The 19,760-nt window shown below is 46.7% G+C and overlaps 1 protein-coding gene across 5 annotated transcripts in view; it reads right to left on the bottom strand.

Moving 5' to 3' along the window:
* TRAPPC9 (trafficking protein particle complex subunit 9) overlaps positions 1 to 19,760 on the bottom strand; it is a 541,977-nt gene that overhangs the window by 433,398 nt on the left and 88,819 nt on the right. For all 5 annotated transcript variants that reach the window (XM_041769344.1, XM_041769347.1, XM_041769345.1 and 2 more), the window contains one exon: positions 7,337 to 7,463. In XM_041769344.1, the coding sequence (XP_041625278.1) occupies positions 7,337 to 7,463 (127 nt within the window). The remainder of the gene's footprint in view (positions 1 to 7,336; positions 7,464 to 19,760) is intronic.

The raw sequence follows: 19,760 nt of genomic DNA, 5'->3' as shown, positions 1-19,760 counted from the left end.
CCTATATTGACGTACAAAGACTCCCTTATAGAGTTCATAAAATCACTGCTTTCTCAGCTGAAAAGAATCTCCGATACATAGTGCAATCCTGTCCCTATGCACACACGTCCCTATGGCACTCAGCAGCCACTCACAACTCCCCACATCCCCTCCTTGAACAGTCACGGCTACACCCAACTCTCATCCATTTCCCACAATGAACGCAAACAGTGCTTACAAACCAAAGTCCTCAAAGCCAAGGGCTGTATCTTGTACACCTGCTCTGACTCCCTTGTCTTTGCATGCACCCCTCCACTACACTTTATTCATACAGGATCAGAATCACTTACAATTTCTTCTCCATTTCAACTTAGCTGTGAGCTCTCCAGGACAGGGGCACCTGGGCATCCAGTGCCTGGTGCAATTATTTAATAATCACCTCAGTAAATATTCAATGAATAAACTCCCAAAAGTCGATTATTTTTTATTTTTATTTTTTTAAGATTTTATTTATTAGAGAGAGAGAGCATGAGTAGGGTAGGGAGAGAGGAAGAACCAGACTCCCCACTAAGCAGGGAGCCTGACACCAGGCTCAATCCCAGGACCCCAGGATCATGACCTGAGCTGAAGGCAGACATACAGTGGACTGAGCCACCCAGGCTCCCTTAGAATTTTTTTTTTTTAAGATTTATTCATTTACTTGAGAGAGAGAGAGAGAGAGAACACTCAAGCAGGAGGAGGGGCAGAGAGAGAGAGAGAGAGAGAAATCCCAGACTCCCTGCTGAGTATGGAGCCTGACATGGGGCTGGATCTCACAACCCTGAGATTATGACCAAGGCTAAAATCAAGAGACAGACACTCAGTTGACTGAGCCACCCAGACACCTACAAAAGTTTCTGAATTTCTAACTCAGCTTCCGAATCATTTAAAGTTATAAGCTCAAGCCTAAGCAGCTCATTACTAATAGTTGCAACCCTAGCCATTTGCAAGCATTCAAAAAACACCTGCACACTGCCCTGGATCTAAGATGAGCAAACCGTAAAGCTGACTAACACACACTGTGCCCAGAGGTGCTCCCCTGCAGGCAATTCTCAGTGTGCCCCTGAGAAGCAAATTTGGGTAATACACAGAACATGAGGGATCCCTGGGTGGCTCGGCGGTTTAGCGCCTGCCTTTGGCCCAGGGCGCGATCCTGGAGTCCCAGGATCGAGTCCCACATCGGGCTCCCGGCATGGAGCCTGCTTCTCCCTCCTCCTGTGTCTCTGCCTCTCTCTCTCTCTCTCTCTCTCTCTCTCTATGTCTATCATGAATAAATAAATAAATAAATCTTAAAAAAAAAAAAAAATACACAGACCATGACTACAGTCTGAAGGACCTACCCCCTATACAACTAGCACAGACTACTTCATCTCCTGCACCTCAATACTTCCACCTATAAAATGGGAAAAATAACAGCTACCTGATAATGCCACAGGGGAAGAAGACATCTCCTTTCCCTAGTTCCATGCTTCCATGGGAAGGGACATCTGCAGAGGGACAGTCCTTACCTCACTGTGCCCCTCCCTCACTCCTCCTAAGGGAGGGGGTCAATTTGGAAGGAGAACCAGGGTGTGCAATGCTCAGCCCCTTCTGTGGGGGCCCACCTGCCCGCAAGGGGCACACCCTGCTACGCTGTCCATGCGGCTAAAAGGGGTCTGGCCCTCTGAAAGAGGCATACAGTCACCCAGCGCTGCTAGACACTGGACAGACCTGAGCCATGCTGTTCACTGGATCTTCCGTATATCTGAAACAAGTCTTTATTTCTATTGATTCCAGACTCAAGCAAAGAAGGAGTATCTGAAATGATACACCCAACTGTAGCAGGCCATTTTGAGGATGAAGCAAGTTAATAAATGTAAAGCATCTATATAAAAAATATATATATAAAAAATAAATAAATAAATAAAGCATCTATAACAGTGCCTCACACAGAGCAGGCTGCAAAAGCCTTTCTCTTCCCCTGCTTAAAGCAACACCTATTTACAGACAATCAGCAAAGGCACTGGTGCAAAGACTCCAAATCTGGACTGGAGTAAAGAAACTAAACTTGGGTCCCAAGCCTGCTGCGAGCAGGCTACTGAGCCTTAGACCAGGCACAATCTATTTGAGCCTTAGAGTTTATTCATGTGTAAAATGATTCTGTTTTCTAGCAACACAAATTGATTTCTACTACACGCCACAGTCACACCTAAAAATGAGATGTCATCTGTGATTCTATAGGACTCATCCAGAAATTCCAAATCATATAAAAGACTTACGAAACATGCGAAAGAATTCTAAGGGGCATGGTCAGCCCAGAGAAGTAACCCAACAAGCGGCCAGTGTTCACCCATAACTCAAAACTTAGCATCTAATGTCTTTTTTATAAAATGCATCGTATAGGGGGGAAAAATCACTCAAGACACTTGACCTAAAGGACACATAGTTCACTTAGCATGAATCCCTGCAGAACTGGTAACACCACATTTAGTGTGAATCCAATACCAGGAAAGCAGAATTCCAGGAATAAAGTGTCCAAAACAGGGCTTATATGTAGAGATTCCACTTGGAAACTGCCATGTCAAAGCCTGGCTGCGCTCATTTCACTCTGGCTGACGGGGACCATGCAGGACCCTGCAGAACACTGACTGGGATCCTGATCTGAGACACCCTGGTGACAGGAGTGCTGGGGAAAGCAGCTCAACTTTTCTCACTTCGTTTTGAATCCATCTACCTTCTTCACACCAGAAACATATCTAAGAACCAGCACAGATGGGCAGTGATTAAAATGGCCACATGTGCCCTACACTTGGCCGAGCACAACTGACACAGCTGGAAAGGGCACACACACGACCAGCTCAGTAACACGTGAGCACCCCGCTCTCACCCCTAAGTGGACTACACGGTTCTCATAGTCCCTGCAAAGCTCTCGTGTGAGGTCTGTCTGGGAGGTTATGGTGCAGCAATCACATGAGTATGAGGGAAGATACTGGACAACCTGGACTGGGATCTGGGAGGTGACTGTCCTCTTATTAACCAAGAAAACTGCCCTGACCATCATGGCCTTCTAAGCCCTTTTTTTAACTAAATACCTATAATCTTTCCTCAAATAATACAATTAACTTAAAAGTTTTAGGGATGCCTCACTGGCTCAGTCAGTGGAGCATGCAATTCCTGGTCTCGGAGTTGTGAGTTTGAGCCCCAAAATGGGTGTAAAGATTACTTAAAAATAAAATCTTTAGGGTATCTGGGTGGCTCAATCAGTTGAGTATCCAGCTTTTGGGTTTCGGCTCCGGTCATGATATAGGGTTGTGGGATACAGCCCCGCATTCGGCCCCATGCTCAGAAAGGAGTCTGCTTGAGGATTCTCTCTCTCTCTCTCCCTCTGCCCCTCCCCCTGCTCTCATGTTCTCTCTCTAAAAATAAATAAGTGAATCTTTAAAATTAAAATAAAATCTTTAACCAAAAACAAAAAAGTTTAAGTTTTAAAAGCGCCACAGCCACTCAAAAGCTACTCAAAGCTCATTCTGACTGAAGGGTTTGGTCCTTATCAATTAAAATACCCTCATTAACTCTAGAGCTCTTTGCCAGACTGAAGGAGTTCAACGTTAGCTCACTGAAACCAGCTACCCCCCTCCGCCCCACCCCAGGTTAAATTCTTACTGGTTCACTGTAAATAGCATCTAAGCTTTATTATCATTTCTTCTTTAATAATTCTCAACTTGCTGTGTGTGAATAGTCCACATGATTGTTACTTGCTTTTGTGTATATTATCAGTTTATGGAAAGTTCTAGAAGGAATAAGACAGCTTCTAGCTTTAAGGGGACTTCCTATGTGCTCATTCTGGGCAGCAGGAACGGGATATGGGTTTGGCAGCCTCTTGCTTGACCACTTGGTGTGAGTTTGGCTCTAGTTTGATCAAGACTGAAGCCCCACAGTTCACCATTGGACCAAGCACATCTCAGGCACCCAATAAATATTTGATTAATTGAATTTTAGGACAGAATTATGGCAGGGATGTATTTGGGCTCCTTTTCTGGTTAACCTGTATCATGTTACTTTAAGGTATTTCTGGGTGAGCCCAGGTCATGCTCCCATGCCTACAGAGCACGCAGGTATCTTCCTGGAAGCTGAGGAGATGGCTTCACTGTCTAAAACTAGGAAAGTCCTCAATAGGAGTAAGGGCTCCAGTCATACCCAGAAGGCATCACCAACACTGACTTTCCAAATCTTCCAAAGGAATTTCCTTCCACTTTGCCAGTGGTGCTAATGCTACCATGGAATAAAGAACCCATCCATAGGATTCCTACATCTGATCACATGCAGTTTATAGTTCTAGTTTTTAATGAGATCAGGCAAGAGTGACAAACAAGTGAGTCACTGAGACAAACAGGGCTGATCTCTGTAGTTCAAAGACAACAAGAACCATTCAGAGCATGTTTACACATAGTGGGTAGTACATGAAACCAATTTTTTTTTCTTTTTTTTTTTTAATTTTTATTTATTTATGATAGTCATACACACACACACAGAGAGAGAGAGAGAGAGAGAGAGAGAGAGAGAGAGGCAGAGACACAGGCAGAGGGAGAAGCAGGCTCCATGCACCGGGAGCCCGACGTGGGATTCGATCCCGGGTCTCCAGGATCGCGCCCTGGGCCAAAGGCAGGCGCTAAACCACTGCGCCACCCAGGGATCCCGAAACCAATTTTTTAAAAATAGTCCAGGACCACATCTAGCTGTTCAGAGGTGGCTCTCTGATAGAGGCCACACGGACCTTCACAGTGAAAGAGATACATGGCCAAAAATCTGGTCACTGTAGATTTAATAGAATTTGCCCAAATGTCAGGTTATTATGCTTCTACACAATCTGTTGTATTGTTTGCAGACAGCTAAGGGATCAAAATGTTAGCATCACCAAATTTTTTTCAGTCAATGCACTGTTTGAAAATTTAGGTGTACTGAGGCACCTGGTGGCCCACTCAGTTGAGTCCCTGACTCTTGACTGCAGCTCAGGTCATGACCTCAGGGTGGGACTGAGCCCCAAATTGGGCTTCGAGCTGAGCATGGAATCTGCTTGGGATCCTTTCTCTCCCTCTGCCTCTCCCCACCCCACTTGCACACGCATGCTCCTTCTCCCTCTCTAAATAATGATGATGATGATGATGATAATGAAAATGTAGGTGTAAAATGTTTCCAACTCAAAAACTGAGATTTACTGAGTACTTAGTATGTACCAGCCACTGTGCTCCACACTTTTATATGCATCAGCTCTGCTAAAACTAAACCAGTAGCCTCATGAGGAACCATTTTTAAGGCTATTTTAAAGATTAGAAAACTAAGGCTCACAGAACCCAGGTCATACATTAGTGAAAAATAAACCCAAAGTCTCTAACTTCCATTCAAGGCTGCCTCTGTAACCCAGCTTGTCCCTCTTCTGGTGTCTCTGTGTGGGGAACAGGACTCTTTCTCCTCAGCCCCAACCACCTGCCAGGACCAACCCACCCAGCTCCATTGGCAGAGGTCCTGACAGAGTGGGGATCCAGACGCAGCAGCAAAATCCTAGAAAGTTCTGTTAGGTTCAGGATGTTCTATTATGCAAGGCTGCCTAAACTTAAGAATGATCCAGGTCATGATGAAGATGACAAATTATTAAGAAAGGCTTTTCTAGTCTTTAATTTTAAAAAATACATACCATGTCCTTAATTCCAAATCAAACACATTCTATTTGATGTCTTTCACACAGAAAGGCCCAACATGGACCCTGATTTCCTGAGTTTATATCAGCCACAAGGAAGCAGAGTACAAAACAAAACCACCACACACTCCCTCAGGGGCCTCCACACTGGATCCTCTGAGAAATTCCAAGTAATAGCAAGACACGTGCTAGGCTTTGGGATGGGGCAGCTTGTCCACTGTGCCTGATGAACTATTCCACAAGTGCCCATCAAGACATCTTAAAATTTAAGGGTAGCCTGCTAAGGACTTCTGTACCTAAGGACCTTTCTGTCCTCCCTCTCAGGGGCACATAATTCTCACCCTGGCAAAAAAACCATTTCATGTGGCAGTGCTACCCCTGCCTCCAAGGAAATGCAAGGAGAAAGAAAATTCACATTTATCAAGCGCTGTACCACAGACTTCTACATGTTCTTTTCCTAATAACCTAATGCCATGGGTTTTAAAACTTCTTAAGCAAACTGATGCCCAGGGAGGTTGAGTGGCTTGTTCACGTGACTCTGTAGGCCCTCCTGGCTGTATTGTAATGCTGAACAAAAGATGGGGAAAAACAGCCAAGCCAGGAGTGTTTCAGACATGGTCACATCTTCATCACATGGTATCCTACAGTTACAGCACTTCTATGAACAGCAAAATGTCAAATTTCCACTGCTTCTTTTCAGTCTTCAAACAAATCTTTCAGAAATTCTGAAACCATTTCATTGGATTAGCTTATAAACCCTTTTTAAATATCCACTTTGCATGTGCCAAAAGGCCCTCACTCTCTAAAACCCTGCAAGCCATGAAGTGGGACTGGACACAGTGGCAGATACCATGAGAGAGGGAAGCAGCAAGTGCTATGGGAATCCAAGGACCCTTCTAACCAAGGGCGGGTGGTGGACAGCAGGAGAAAGTATCAGGAAAAGCCTCCTAAAAATTGGGCCTGTAATGAGTCTGAAAGCATGAGCGTGCCCTTCATGGATTACAGTGGGAGGAGGAAGGATGACTCCTGGAGCAGGTAGAGCCTTCGAGAAGGCACCACACTACACACAAGGAGCTACACCCATTCCTGTACTACAGGGGCCTAAGATCTAAATCTACAGGAAGCCACTGGACGCTTTTAAGTAGAAGAGGCAAGGCCAGGCTCTGGTCATCACAGCAGAGGTCATGATGTGGGCTTTGGAACAGGGCACACCAGGGTTTGCATCTGTCTCCGCCATCTGACAGGCACTTGATCATGGCAGTGACACAATGTCACTCATCTATGACACAATGTCTCTCATCTATACAATGGTACACTTCCCAGCACTGCTGTGGAGATTTCATGAGATAATGAACCAGTACCTAGCCAATCCAAAACAGAATCTCTTGGGGCGCCTGGTGGCTCAGTCCATTAAGTTCCCGACTCTTGGTTTCGGCTCAGGCCCTAATCTCAGGGTCGTGAGATCAAGCCCCATGTCAGGCTCCACACCGAGAGCAGAGCTTGCTGGAGATTCTCTCTCACTCTGCCCCTCCCTCACCCTCACACCACTTGTATTACAAATAAATAAATAAAATCTTTTCTTTAAAAAAAAAAAAAGGAAATTCTTGTAAAGATATATAGAGAACAACCACAGGCCCACCTTACCTGACAATGGGAAGTTTGGTGAAGGGCACTGGAGGCAGGGTAGGGCCACCTGGAAGAGTGAGGAGCTCCATCGTCCCAGGACATTTGCATGTGTAGTTCTCTAGGCTTTGAGTCACATCTTTCTTTTCTGAAGAGAAATTTTTAAAAGAAGGTTAATTAACAAAACTTAGGGGGCTCTGGGGTTTTTTGGGAGGGAGGTTGAGCAAAATAAAATTCTTAATCGAATCCATTACAGTCCATTGAGTCCAATCTTCTGACAAATAAAGGGGCATTGATCGTAAGAGACAAAAAAGAAAGACGTTCTTGCCACTTTATCTACATAATCACTAGCAACAGCTCCATTTTGGGGACACGGAAAAAAAGGAAGTTATTGTCTTATACAAAGGTTTCATTTCCCAAGAGAATAAATCCTTACCAAATTCCAAGAAAGTCCGTAGGCACACAGGACTGAAGAATCGGTGTATTTTATTACCTGACAAATATTTCTCCAGAAATTATGAGGTACAAGCAAAACACCAGGCCCTGTCCCCAAGGAGTTTAGTCCATCTATATAGCAGACATTTAAGGGAATAATTACAAGTCAACATTTTGGTACAAAAAGAAAGCTTTGTGAGATCTGACTGTTTTGCTGTGCCCTATCCCCCATCCGTTCCCTAGGAGAGAGGGAAAGAGATCCAGGGAATGCTTATCGCTCATGACGCACGCACAGACTTCGTAGCACTCCAGGGCTCAAGAGCTCTGGAGCACGCTACACACCTCAAAATGCCTAATTACTCAGGAAGGTGGGCATTACGATGCCCTGCCCGCAAACAGGAATGCTGAGACCACCCGACTTAAAGGGCTTCTCAAGACCTTGTGTTGGCGGGACGCCTGTGGTCTCCTCCCTGGTCCCTTCAGAAGAATAAAGGGAAAACAGGAAGGGGGGGTGGAGGGGGAAGGGAGCTCACACCACCTGCCTCTGTTTGCTCTGCCATGGACTGCAGGGAAAGGTGGAGGGCTTGAGGACAGGGGGACACCTTGGCCTCAGAGGGACACCTCGGGAGCACTCCCATCCAGTGAGGCCTGGGGCAGTAGAGTCAGACCCACGTTCAGAGGAATGGCTTGTCCCTCCAGTGGGAGGCACAGCTGGTTGACGTCACTCAACCTCTCTGAGCCAACTGGGATGGAAAGAGGGAAAGCACTGGAAAGCAGTGACTGGCAGGCGGGCACGTGGAGTGCAGTGAGATGGGGAGACCTGAGAGAAAGGTGACAGGGTTGCCAGAGAACAGGCAAAGACTGAGAAGCGAGGCCAGTGCTCCTCGAAGACTGGAGACCGGAAATAAGAAATATCCAGGCGAGGACACACATTTTCGCTGGGAAGCTGCTGCCACAGGCATCTCCTGTGTCTGAGCGTCATCCTCGGGGGAACACCAGGGCAGGAGAGCAACCGGAATTAATTCTGCATACGGCACAGTAATGTTAATCTGCAATATGGACAAAATTTTTTAAATAATGAAATCGTCTTCAATGCACAGATGGTGAATCTCCTGAAGGGCTCCAGCCGACAGCGTGCAAATGACCTAATCTGCCTAGTGTTACATGCAGGTCTAGGTGCCTCAGTAAGTTGAATTACGCCCTCTCAGTAAGCTCTGCTAAAATGAAGATGGAAATGAATCTCTCGTGAAGCTTAGTTCCACCTGCAAGGCTCCTACGTTCCTTGGCTTAGCTACAGGTTGGCTTTCCCACAGAGAAAGTAAGGTACGCCGGGAGAGCCAGGAGGTAGGCTGAGCAGCTGCAGGCTCCTCCTGCTGGGCCAGGGAACCCCTGGCCTCTGTGTCCCCACTCCTCCTTCAGGTCTGGTCATTCTCCACGTGGGGGAGGAACCTGCTGCAGGCGCCACCAGGGCTCTGCAGAAGTCAGGGCAGTGGGTGAACACCTCAATATCCATTGTGCTCCCTGTCAGCGGGGCCCTCCCCACCAGCTGTGCCAGGTGGCTCCGGTGAGACTGACCTTATCCTTATTCTCCAGCAGCTGAAATGCTATTCTCCTGCTGAGGTGGAAGGTCACCTGCCCCAGGACCCGGGGAGGAGATGTGGGGATGTCCTCAGTTCCTGAGACGACTATCAGCAAACTCTCCTGCTCTTACCCTTCCCATCACACTCATATCCAGAGCGTCTATGCCTTCTGGAGCTTCTGATCCAGAGTAAGATGCTTACGTCCAATTGCTGGTGTGCCCACCCACTGGCAAGGTCCCACCGACCTTTCTCCTCACAGACGTGAGCATCTGCTCCATGTTGTTGCCCAGAGTTGTTATTTTATCAAGGATTACAAAATGGTGACTCTGTGATTCTTTAATTTCTCCGTACCTTAAACCTAGAATTTGTCTATAAGGAAGGGTTTTTTTCCTCATCAACCAGTTGGTTACTCTGAAATACAAATGATACCATAAAGAGTGTTAGTGAACTGTTGAGGCTTTCCCTGTAACTTTTTTTTTTTAAGATTTAATTTACTTATTCATGAGAGACACAGAGAGAGAGGCAGAGACACAGGCAGAGGGAGAAGCAGGCTCCCCGCAAGGAGCCCACTGCGGGACTCAATCCCAGAACTGCAGGATCACGCCCTGAGTTGAAGCAGACGTTCAACCGCTGAGCCACCCAGGCGTCCCAAGGTTTTCCATGTATTTACTGGAGTAAAGAACTATCTCCAGTGATGACCAGAGTGTTATATAGGATTTAGGATCATTACAAATTGGTAGATTTTTACATATTTGGTATTCAGTTGATTGCCATTACACTTTTTTGATATTCAAACACCCTATTTTTAGCCAGTGGGAGTCGTGTCCTTTAGATAAGGCCCCATTATTCATCAACAGCTTGCTCTTTCTAGCTCATTTTTAGTCTAGACCTGGAATCAAACCATTTCTCAAGAAGCCCTGGATCCTTCTAGTGTAAAATAGTGTTCAGAGATCAGAATCTGGAGGCCGGGGGTGCTCATCGCTACTAGATTCTCATTGTCTCTCTAGGTATGACAAAAGAGTCAACTTAGAAAAAAGAAAATTTTAGAAAAATAGTAACTTATTTTTCCTTTAAATTTTAAGGTTTATCAGCTAAAAATACAGTTTACTAGACTACAAGTTCCTTAAAGGGAGAGAGTCTTATCATCTTTTCTGTTACCCCTTAACTTGTTAAGAGTGCTCAGAGGACAGAAGGTGTTAAAGGATGTAGGTGTTTGTTGGTTGGCTGACCTTACTTACTCAAAAAGGCAGAACAGAATCATTCTTTATTCAAGAGTGAAATAAAAGAGGGAGGCTTGAGCCTGGGTGGCTCAGTCGGTTGAAGAGCCGACTCTTGATTTGGCTCAGGGCATGATCTCTGGGTCCTGGGATCGAGCCCCGCGTCAGGCTCCACACTGAGCATGAGGTCTGCTTAAGATTCTCTCCCTCCCTTTGTCCCTCCCCCGCTCACTCAAGTACGTGCGCTTTCTCTCTCAAAGAGTAAAAGAACAGGATGAACACACATCCTCTCTCCTCACAGGGCAGAGCAGCAGCCACAGAGTCACCAACAGGTGTCCTGCAGTCAGGACAGTCTGCCTATTAACCCTCCGGAAACTGCAGCGATGCCCCGGGTACCACCCATCACCCTCACCAGGGCCACTCCTTCCCCAGGTGCCCCTTGGCTGGGGAAGCACAATGTCGCAAGTGCTTCTACTTCCACAAACAAGGGCAGAAATCAGCGTCTGAGGCGCTCCGCCACTCAACGACTGCTTATGTCACAGTTTCCTCACTCATCAAGTTACTGCTTCCCTGTCAGTTTTTTCAACCAGCCCTGAATTCACTCACCCCTGCATTCATGCCTTCAACGTGCATCGAACATCCACTGCATGCCCATGGCACTGAGCTGGACTCCTCCCACGGAAGCGCTGTGGGCTTGACGTATAAGGTGTCCACTTCAGTGTCAAAAATAGAACGTCATAATTTCTCGTAAATGACTTCACAAAAGCAGGATCAGAGTCTGGGAGACGAGCATGTAGGAAACCTGATTTTGCTAAGGCTTCATAAAGAAGAAACAACATTTGGTCTTTGTCGAGGGCCACAGGAGTCCAGAAGCAAACGCCGTGAGTGCAGTGCTTGGAGGTTTTGCTACATTATAGGGAAAAAATGACAAGGATAAGCACATATGGCTACTGAAGAAATCTGATGTCTGAGGCCCACCAGTGGGGGGTGAGGAGAGTAAGGACACAGAAGGAACACTAAGACAGCATTACAAGCTGTATGTATGTAAGAAAACCTGGCAGAGAAGCTGCCTACGGCACGTGTGAGAGGGAACAAGCTAAGACGGTTAACCTCAGAAGGGGTGACGGGTGCAGGCAGCAGACGGGCTCCGGAGGAAGACAGCAAAGCTGTAACTGCCTCTGGCTGCAGTGGGGACGAGACCCTGGCTTTGCAGGGCACCAACTGCCAAATATTTCACACGCGCCTCACATGTGTGTCCCCTCTCTGTGACGTTTGGTGCGGGGACCTCACTGCTGGCAGAGGAGGATGAACGCAGGTTTGCCAGGCAGACAAGGAAGGCTCCTGTCCAGGGAAGGAAAGTAGAGATGCTCAGAGACAAGAAAGAGCTGCGGGGAGAGGAAAGAGGTGGCGGGGTCTATGTAGTTTGTCCTTCCTGCCATTAGCAGGGACCAGTGCTGTTTCAGGACAAACTCAGAGCTACCTAAATATGTGTGATCATTGTCCACAATTACATGTTCTGAGCACTTACCATGTACCAAACATCGTAGTACGTTCTCAGACTACAGAATCTATAAGGCAAGAGATATGGTATATAGCAGAACTTCAATATATTTTATCCAAATAGGATGCAATCATCTCTCACAAAATTCCTGCCAAAAAGGGGGAGAGGGCGGCATCATTATCCCCCTTTTGAAGGTGATAAACAGCTCGGTGACAATCTGGGCAATGTGACTGTGAACTGATATGAAATGCCACCAAAATAACCATTAATTTTCAAGTGTAATATTAACATTATGGTCATATGAGAAAATGTCCTTTTTTTAGCAACGCATACCAAAGAACAAAGGTATGAAATGAAATGATGTCTTAGGGTTTCTTTAAAATAATTCAGCAAATAAAGAAAGCAAGAGATGAAGTAAATGTATAAAGATCTTACTAACCATTGGCTGGTGATTGGTGTACAGGAATTCATTTTATTATTCTTTCTACCTTTATGTTTGAAAATGTCTCACAGCAAAAATATTTAAAGAGTCTGGAAAGATAAAATGATTTGTTCAAGAGAGGAACAGAGTTGGGATTCCAATTCGAGATGACAGCGGCTTCCTGCCCCCCACATAGATCAGGCTCGACCACCAAAACTCGGTGTCAGGACAACACAAACAGAAGAGCTCGAGGTCACAGTGGTACCAACCTGTGTTCCACATGCCAAGCTGGAATGAAGCTTGTGATAGACCCAGACATTCTCATAAGCATATGGTTTGGTCAAAGGGAAGTGATGACTCCTTAATTTATTTCACTAAAAATCAACTGCCTTACTCTGCTCTGGTTGCCATAACAAAAATACCATAAGCTGGGTGATTTAAACCATCAATCCATGTTCCCCACAGTTCTGGAGCTGGGAAGCCCCTGGTGAGAGCCCACGTCCTGGTCTGCAGCATGTGCCTTCCCACTGTGCCCTCACACGGCCTTCCTCTGCACGTGTGCACAGAGAGAAAGAGGTCTCGTGTCTCTTCCTATCCTTCTAGGGCATTAATCCCACCAATGAGGGTCCTACCCTTTAGACCCAGTGTATACGTGATCACCTCCCAAGGCCCTTACCTCTAAATCACACTGGGGGTTAGGGCTTCGACATATGACTTAGGAGGGGAACACATCCATTCAGCCCCTAACATCACTATAAATTTTGTCCAACTTTGATCAGAACACCCAACACTATGGCAGTCAAGCTAGAGCACCAAATGCCCTCGAGAGTTATTCATTGTCCCAGAAATTAAAGAAATCACGCAAGAAGAACATCTGTAAAGAAAGCCTAATTGTCACCTAACTATATTATTTCTTATAGAAGCAGAAAGTATGATCACCCAAACTTTTGACCGTAAAAAGAACCACAGGCCATTTGCCATTTCAGGAGCAGACACTGGCATAAAACCAGCACATTATGATTTCACAGTTTAGCTATTTGTGTTCCTTCTAAGTAATAATCTGAGACAACCATTTTAGCAATAGGTCAGTTATGATAGTCTAAATAGGAAAAGAATAAAGTACATTTTTTCTTCCAAATATGAAAAAAAAAACTAAGAAAGAAGAAAATAAAAGAATAGAGAGTTTTAGAGGTGTGGCCTGATACTATTTGAAATTACACTTTTAGAATCAATTCTGATGCCTCCAGTTACAGAAATAAAAACCAAGTTCACTTGGAACTGCTTTCCTAAGAATAGTATTATTTATCTTTCAACATTATAATGCTGAGATTTCTTGGGGGTTCCCAATAAGCAGGCCCCTTTTGCCCACCTCATTTTTAAATAACTGAAAACAAACAAATAGAAAAGATAAAGATGAAAGGTCATCTTTATCAGTGATAGAGCCCGTGTTGAAAGGACATGGTTTCTTAGAAAGTGCAAGTCCTCACTGACAAGTGTCCATCCATGAACAAATAAACAAAATGTGGTCTATATATAAAAGGGAATATCATCTAGCCTTAAAAAAAGGAAGGCCATCCTGACCCTGCCACAACAGAGATGAGCCTTGAGGGCATGTGCTCAGTGAGGTAAGCCCATCACAGAGGGACAACTACTGCATGGTCCGACTCCTAGGAGGACCCCAGAGCTGTCCCGTTCATGCAGACAGAGTGGAGCAGAGTTACCGGGGCTGGGGGTGCAGGATGAGAGTTAGTGTTTAATGGCACAGAGCTCCTATTTGAGAGGAGAAAGAGAATCCTGGAAACAGATAGTGGTGGTGGTGACTGCACGACAGTGTCACATACACAGTGCCATGGAACTATACATTTAAAATAGTTAAAATGGTAAATTTTATGTTATGTGTATCTTACCATGATTAAACAAATCAATGAAAACCGTAATGATGATATTAGTGCATGCCAGGTGTGGCACGGGCCGCTGGACACACAGCTGGGTGGCCGTGAGCAAGGGCGCCACAGTCCAACTAGTCTCCCCACTATTTAGGAACGAAGAGACTTGGCCAAGCAAGCAGATATGGGTGCTGGTGGGGTGGCGGGGCCAAGAGCAGGAAGAGCAGGGGCCTCAGGGCTGGGGGCACCGCAGAGACGCCATGTGGTATGGGAGATGCAAGCCAGTGACCACAACACCCCAACACAGAGCTTCAGACACACCAAGTCTGAAGTATGGAGGAGCTGCCCAGAAGGACAAAGAGACCCAAGATGGCTGGATAGGGACAAGGCAAGTGCACAGGAAGAAGTAGGGTCCCGAGCGCCATGACAATCACCAGAGAACAGAGTGTGTGGGTGCCAACAGAAGACTGGAGGGCCTGTGCACAACATTCTGGGAAACACAGAGGTCAAGGGCAGGGAGAAAAGGAAGAAGCAGAAAATGAGTTTGAAAAGAAACAATGCTAAATGTTCGGGCTGAGACTCAAGAAGCCAAAAGATGAGTGTTTGTGCAAGAAGAGAAATGGGGATGAATGTGGCACAGAGCCCAACGAGGACACAGAATGAAAGCCATCGTCACTCCTGGGGGGTCAGTGGCACGTGTCCCCATTGAAGGAGACTCTGGCAGGCAGGGGAACCCAAAGGCAACCATTCACGAACTGGCAAGAACTGAGAAGGTGGCGCCAGCCCCCAAGCCAGGAGTAGTGTGCAGACTGCGTCCAGGCAGTCTGCGGAAGAGCCAGGCTCTGTCAGGGACAGCCACCTGCACTGCCGCAGGGTTAGATACTAACACTTACCCAACAGTGAAATGCTATCACCACCCCACTGCAGGATCCACGACGGGATACCTCATTTCTAAGCTCACACAGCTCATGAGCAAGGCTGGGTCTCTGAGCCTAGGCTTCTGAAACCCAGTGCTCTTTCCACCATATGGAGTGACTTCCTTGGGCATCACTGTGCCCATTTCACAGAGAGGGGATCTGAGGCTTCAGAAGGCCATATGATTTCCTGGGCTCGATCAGTAAGTGGCTAAATTACATTCAAACTCAGATAAGTTCAAACTCTTCGTTTTTTCCATTTTGTCATACTACCCACCCACACTGCCCCATTACGTGAAAATATAGAGGAAAATACAGATATCTTGAAACAGCCAATCCAACATGTCCAGCAAGGTGAGCATCTTACAAAGCAAGAAAAACCAACTTAGCTTTTCTTCATTCTGCATATACATCCATGCAGAATAATGGTCCAACTACAAAGGTCAAAACGGTCTCATGTGTCACCACGATAAAGATTAACGACCTGTCCAAACAGCAGATAGTGAATAAGCCCTGTCACATACCAAGAAAACAAGCCCTTCCTTAACAGACTGCTGATGGACGTCGATAAACCTGCCATGAGCAGCTGCCTCCTACCCGCGTAACTCCGTTCTCGTTTCTCACTTGATTTACATAGTGGCAGGTCAGAGACTCTGATAAGCAATCATTCGAGTACACCAGGAGATTAAATATTTTTCCTTGTTCTTTCCAAGTATGTACACATGTTCTTCCAGGTGAAAGGCAATTATGTTAAGCCACTAGCTCATTATACCACCATCCACTTAAAGCACTACCTAGAAAATATTTAAGTATCTCTAGAGATCTCAATAAAACACCCCAAAGGAGAAATTATCTTAAGAATAAAGACTTAATAAATAATTAGAAAGAATCATATCATATCTGTAGATCCAATTATGAAGTAATAGAAAAGCTACGGTACAGTAACAGTGCAAACTTACACAATCATTAACAATGAGATTTACAAAGAGTTTGCAATAATATGGAAAATTTCTGTTGGAACACCCGGGTGGCTCAACGGTTTAGCGCCACCTTCAGCCCCGGCCGTGATCCTGGGGACCCGGGATCGAGTCCCACGTCGGGCTCCCTGCATGGAGCCTGCTTCTCCCTCTGCCTGTGTCTCTGCCTCTGTCTGTGTCTCTCATGAAAAAGTAAATAAAATCTTTAAAAAAAAAAAGGCTCCTAAAAAAAATTTTGTTATGTGCAAAACCAGGATGCAAAACTATATTTATAAAATAAATTCAGTTTAAAAATAAATCCAATTTAAAAATAATAGAAAACAATACCAAAAAAACTACACTGAAATGTTAAGTGTTGATCCATGCAGGATTATACATAATGTTTTTTCTGTTTATGTTTTCCAAGATTTCTAAAATGAGTATACACTATTTGTACAATAAAATTAGTTCAAAAATACTTAGAAGTAAATTTTCAAAAGCAGTTTTATAAAGAAAAGCCAGGGTTTGTTTATAACTGCTCCTCATGAAAAAAGAAGACAGCATCCTGGGGCATCCGGTGGTGCAGTTGGTTGGGCATCTGACTCTTGATTTCCACTCAGGTCATGATCTCAGGGTCATGGGATTGAGCCCCACATCGGGCTCTGCACTCAGCAGGGAGTCTTCTTGAGTCTCTCTCTCTCTCCCTCTGCCTCCCCGCTGCCTCTCTCTAAAATAAAAGAAGGAGGGGGAGGGAGGAGGAGAGGGAAGGAGAGAGGAGAAGGAGGAGAGGGAGGAGGGGGGAGGAGAAAAAGAAGAAGACGACGAGGACGACAGCAGCACCACCCTGAATGCTGTTCTCCACAATGCTCAGAAGTGCCACCGCAGCAACCGACATTTAATGGGGACTGACCACATGCCTTGCACTGTGTCTAACACTTTACATATACTATCTCATTAAATCGTCCCCAAAAGCTTACATGAGGGAGCTTTCCCCTGTCATTCTGATTTTACAGATGAGCAAACTGAAGCTTGGGTAGATCTTCCTCCTAGTCCAGTGAGCCTTTCACTTCTCCATCAGGTTCTCCCTTGTAGCAAAGGGCATCGTTCACCTAAAACCATCCCATATTTCACTCAACAGTCCTTTAACCAACAAATATTGGGTATCTGCCATGTGTAAGGAAGATCCCTACCTTAGCCATTCAATTGGATTACCACCTCTTCAAGGACATCATGATCCCCTAACTCCTTAGTCTCCTACTATGCCTGGTGGGATCTCCATTAATACACAGTAATAAATAATTTGTTAGCTGTTAGTAGTAAAAGGCATTTGTTAAAGTACGAGGCAACATAAATTAATTCAGTTCATGTATTGATTCCTTTCTAGGTAAAACCACAATCCAGAAGGATGAAAGATCAAAGATGAATAAGGTACTGCCCCGTCCCCAAGGAGTCTGTGATCTAATGAGGGAACCAGAGCAAAATCACTCTCAGGACATAATGAAATGATGCTGAATTGAGAACTAAATAGGTAAGGAGGAGGTGAAGAGGGGCGGCACGGAAAACGGGGAAAGTAGGAGGACAGAGCACTCTAAGATAGGAACAGCATAGAAAACCACATGCTATGCGTAAAGAACAACAAAAAAGTCCAATATATAGGAAATACAGATTATGCAGATGGAAGTGAAGTGAAATTAGGCTAAAAAGATGGTTTAGATCTGAGACTTTATTAAGACAGGAGAGGCAGTCACTGAAGCTTTGCAGGGAACAGAAGGATGTGACTTTGCTTGCATTTCAAGGAGATACTTCTGGCTTCGGTGTGAAGAAGGGATCATAAGAAGAGCCAGGAAGCAGGACATTGTTAAGAGTCCAAGAAATAGGTGCCGGAAGTCTGAACTATGGCTGTGACAATGGAAGGGAGGAGGGATCCCACATGAAAAAAAAAAAAACTCAAGCGTTAACGGATATAGAACCTATCCAAGCAGTTAAGAGGATGTAGGAATGGGCAGGACAATTTGGGGTCGACTCCAAAAGTTTTAAGCTTCCAAAAAGAAAATAGTGACACCCTCAAGGAAAAAACAATTAATTCAACTGGGGATATGATGAATGCAGGACCCTAGGACATCCAACGGACACGCCAGCTTTTATGAGGAAATTAAAGCCCAGAGATCAGGATTGGAAGTATAATTGTAGGAGAAGCAGCTGCAGCTCCATGCCAAGGAGGCAGGAAGCCGAGTGCGAGCAAGAGCTGGGTGGACACCAAGGCGGGGATCACCACCATGGAGGGGGTGCAGCGCGAGATCCAGGGACCGCAGCAGCAAGCCCGTGACACCAGGGACAGGGCCGGGCACCTGCGGCGGGGAAGTGGAAGGAAAGGCTGAGGCTCGGGTGGCCTCCCTGAACCGCAGAATCCAGCCGGGAGAGGAGGAGCTGGGCCGTGCCTGGCGCGCCTGGCCACTGCCCTGCAAAAGCTGGAGGAAGCCGAGGAAGCCGCTGATGAGAGCGAGAGAGGCAGGAAGGGCACTGAAAACCGAGCCTCAGAGATGAAGAAAAGACGGAACTCCAGGAAGTGGAGCTGGGAGAAGCGCAGCACACTGCAGAAGAGGCACAGGGCAGGAGGGAAGGGGGCGGGGGCCGGGGGCTGGTGACCACTGAGGACCACATCGGAGCGAGCCCAGCTGGCCAAGTCCCACCGCCGGCAGGTGGACAGGCAGACAGGCAGGCCGGACCGACGCCCCGGACCCCGAAGCGTCTCGGCGCTGCTGACGGCCAGCACTCTCAAGAGGGAGACACACAAGGACGACATCGGGATGCTCACGGATGACTCCAGGAGGCAGAGACCGGCGCGGAGTCTGCCTGGAGCCGGGGAGCAGAGCTGGAGAGGCCCCGTGATGACGCAGAGGAGCACCCCGCGCGGCAGGGGCGGGTGCGGGCCAGCCTCCGCCTGACCCGGGCCCCCCCACCTGCTGCTGCCGTCCCTGCGACCCCGGCTCCGCCCGACGCCAGCCAGCCCGCAGCCGGCCTCCCAGGCCAGGGCTGGCCTCTACCTGAGGCTGCCTCCTCCCGCCGCCTCTCCCGCCCCAACCCCTGGGTCCTTGTCACCAAACGGTCTCTGCCTCTCCCCAGAGGTCCCAGCTGGGCCTGCACCTGAGCACCTTCGGGAACAATGTTGAAGGGAACGTGAGCACAGATGCGAAGGAGTGACCATCCGTAAACGTTCCGAGTACCCCACAGTTGTGAAGGTGCTAGGCCCGGCCTCACCAGGGAGGCCGCTTCCCAGCTCACTGCACATGGGGGAAGTGCCCGTCTGCCCTGCTGAGAGCCCAGAAAGGTGATTCCAGGACGAACTGGCCAGAATCATGCCTAGGGGCTTCACCTTTAAGGTTTCTTTGAGCACTTTTTTTTTCATCAGACGTGACCGAACTAAGAGGATAAGACCTCTCCCTGAGACCAACTGCTTGTCCTGTCTTTACCCCAACCACTCACAGAAAGGATCATGTTCCCCTTGTGCTCAGGTGATCACCTACTTGCTCTCCTG

Source organism: Vulpes lagopus, chromosome 9, assembly GCF_018345385.1.
Source record: "Vulpes lagopus strain Blue_001 chromosome 9, ASM1834538v1, whole genome shotgun sequence".
Classification (NCBI taxonomy): domain Eukaryota; kingdom Metazoa; phylum Chordata; class Mammalia; order Carnivora; family Canidae; genus Vulpes; species Vulpes lagopus.
Note: the sequence above shows the minus strand (reverse complement) of the source record. Positions and strands in the feature narration are given on the sequence as shown.